The sequence below is a fragment of the Stegastes partitus genome, unplaced genomic scaffold (genome assembly GCF_000690725.1).
Source record: "Stegastes partitus isolate 25-593 unplaced genomic scaffold, Stegastes_partitus-1.0.2 Scaffold1080, whole genome shotgun sequence".
Classification (NCBI taxonomy): domain Eukaryota; kingdom Metazoa; phylum Chordata; class Actinopteri; family Pomacentridae; genus Stegastes; species Stegastes partitus.
The window spans coordinates 41,537-43,357 of record NW_007578811.1 but is presented as its reverse complement, the minus strand read 5'-3'; the positions used below and the strand labels follow the sequence as shown (position 1 = coordinate 43,357).

The 1,821-nt window shown below is 40.9% G+C and overlaps 1 protein-coding gene across 1 annotated transcript in view; it reads left to right on the top strand.

Moving 5' to 3' along the window:
- slco2b1 (solute carrier organic anion transporter family, member 2B1) overlaps positions 1 to 851 on the top strand; it is a 24,501-nt gene extending 23,650 nt beyond the window's left edge. The window contains exon 15 of the mRNA XM_008295854.1: positions 665 to 851. Coding sequence (XP_008294076.1) covers positions 665 to 851 — 187 coding nt within the window. The remainder of the gene's footprint in view (positions 1 to 664) is intronic.
- Positions 852 to 1,821: the final 970 nt, after the last annotated feature.

Here is a 1,821-nt window from a genome sequence, read left to right as displayed (position 1 = left end):
ACAACACAACAACAACACAACAACAACACAACAACAACAACACGGCAACAAAACAATAACACGATGGCAACATGACAACAACACAACACTACAAAACAACAACAAAACGACAACAACAACACAAAACTACCAAATACCAACAAAGAAGTTTTGTAGATTTCTGAAAACATCCAATGAAATGTGTTTGTGTCGTTTTACTTAAATTTAAACCGTTTTCCATTTGATCCGTTTCTGGCCAGTCGGCCTCCTTTCACCTCATCGTTACCAGATTTGGAGCCATTTTTAGACAGTTTTGACCTTCTGGACTCATCTTGGGTCATTTGATTTTCTTTTTGTACATATTTAAGTCACTATTGGACAAATCTAACGTTTTCTTTAACTCTTATTGTCATTTATAGCGATGTGTGAGTCATTTTTAGGAAAAGTTCAAGTCACGTTACACACTTTGTCATTTAAAACACTTGCTGATCGTATTTTTAACACTCGTGGGACACGGGTTTTTGCTCTTTTCAATTCAAGCTTGAGTCGTTTTTTACACAATTTCTGTAATTCTGGATAAAAAACTGAATCATTTTGTGCAGATTTCGAGTTATTCTGAACAAGTTCTGAGTCATTTCGGAGACTTTGAAACAGCCGGTTGTGTTGTCGTGTTGTGTTGTTGCAGGTTCTTGGGGCTGCAGGTGGTGTTTGTTTGCGGCGCGCTGCTCTGCTTCCTGCTGACGGTCGTCGTCCTGCGGCGGCGGCGAGCTGAACTTCAGGAGCTGCAGCCGGACAACAAAGGAGGCTACGAGCTGGTGAACGAACACAAAGCTGCAGACGGCAGCAAAGAGGAGAACGGAACCAAGACCTGAAGAGACGACGCACAAACAGGAAGTAAACAAACAAACAAACTGAGGCTGGACAGACAGCAGGGACCCTGAGCGGCCGATCACACGTCGTGATCAACATGATTATTTTCTGGTCCGTACTGATGAAACACAATCACAGCATGAAAACAAGTCAAATCACCACAGAGCTCATGTGCAGAAACAGGAGGAGGAAAAACTCACAGTGGACAAAGTCTTCACCAGCAGGGCCTGAAACTACCAGCAAACACAGAAAGGCAGCATTTACTCCAAACACAACTTCAACAACTTCAGAGTGACACAAAACCACCACAAAGGTTCCTGTTTGTTCCTGATTTCTGTTTCTTCTGCAGCGACGTCATGTTTGATTAAATCTGAGCTTTTACTCTGGAAAAAATGATGTTTTTATACAAAAAGCTTTTTTTTTTATTAATCGATCTGAGCTGAAGTTTATTGGTTGATGATCACTTCTGCTCCAGTGTGTGTTTTATAAAATGCTTTTTATACTCGTTGGTTTTTTAAGCGGTGAGACAGAAGCTGAGTTTTATACAAGCTGTATTTTATGTGAATTTTCAGCGTTTTTCTGAGAGCACTCCGTGAATCCTTCTCTCGTCTTCGTTCACTGGACTTTATCTGCAGCACGAAAGCTTCTCAACCTGAAACTGTGAGCGTCCCGAAGTCTGAGCCTGAAGTTCAACAGAACCGATGCTTGTTTCTGTGAATATGTGAAACCACAATAAAGCTTTATTTTACTGCTCGTGTTGTGGCGTCGTTCTGGATCTGCTGAGAGTCACGTCCAAATCTGCTTCAGTCAATCTTCACTCACAGGATCGGTTTGGGCAAAAGCGTTCAGCTGTTCTGGACAAAGTCTGAATCGTTTTGGACAAAGTTTCTGAATCATTTTTCAATTTATGTGATTTTTTACAAATATCAATTAATTCTGGAGCTTTTTTTGACAAACTGAGTCATTTTAGAA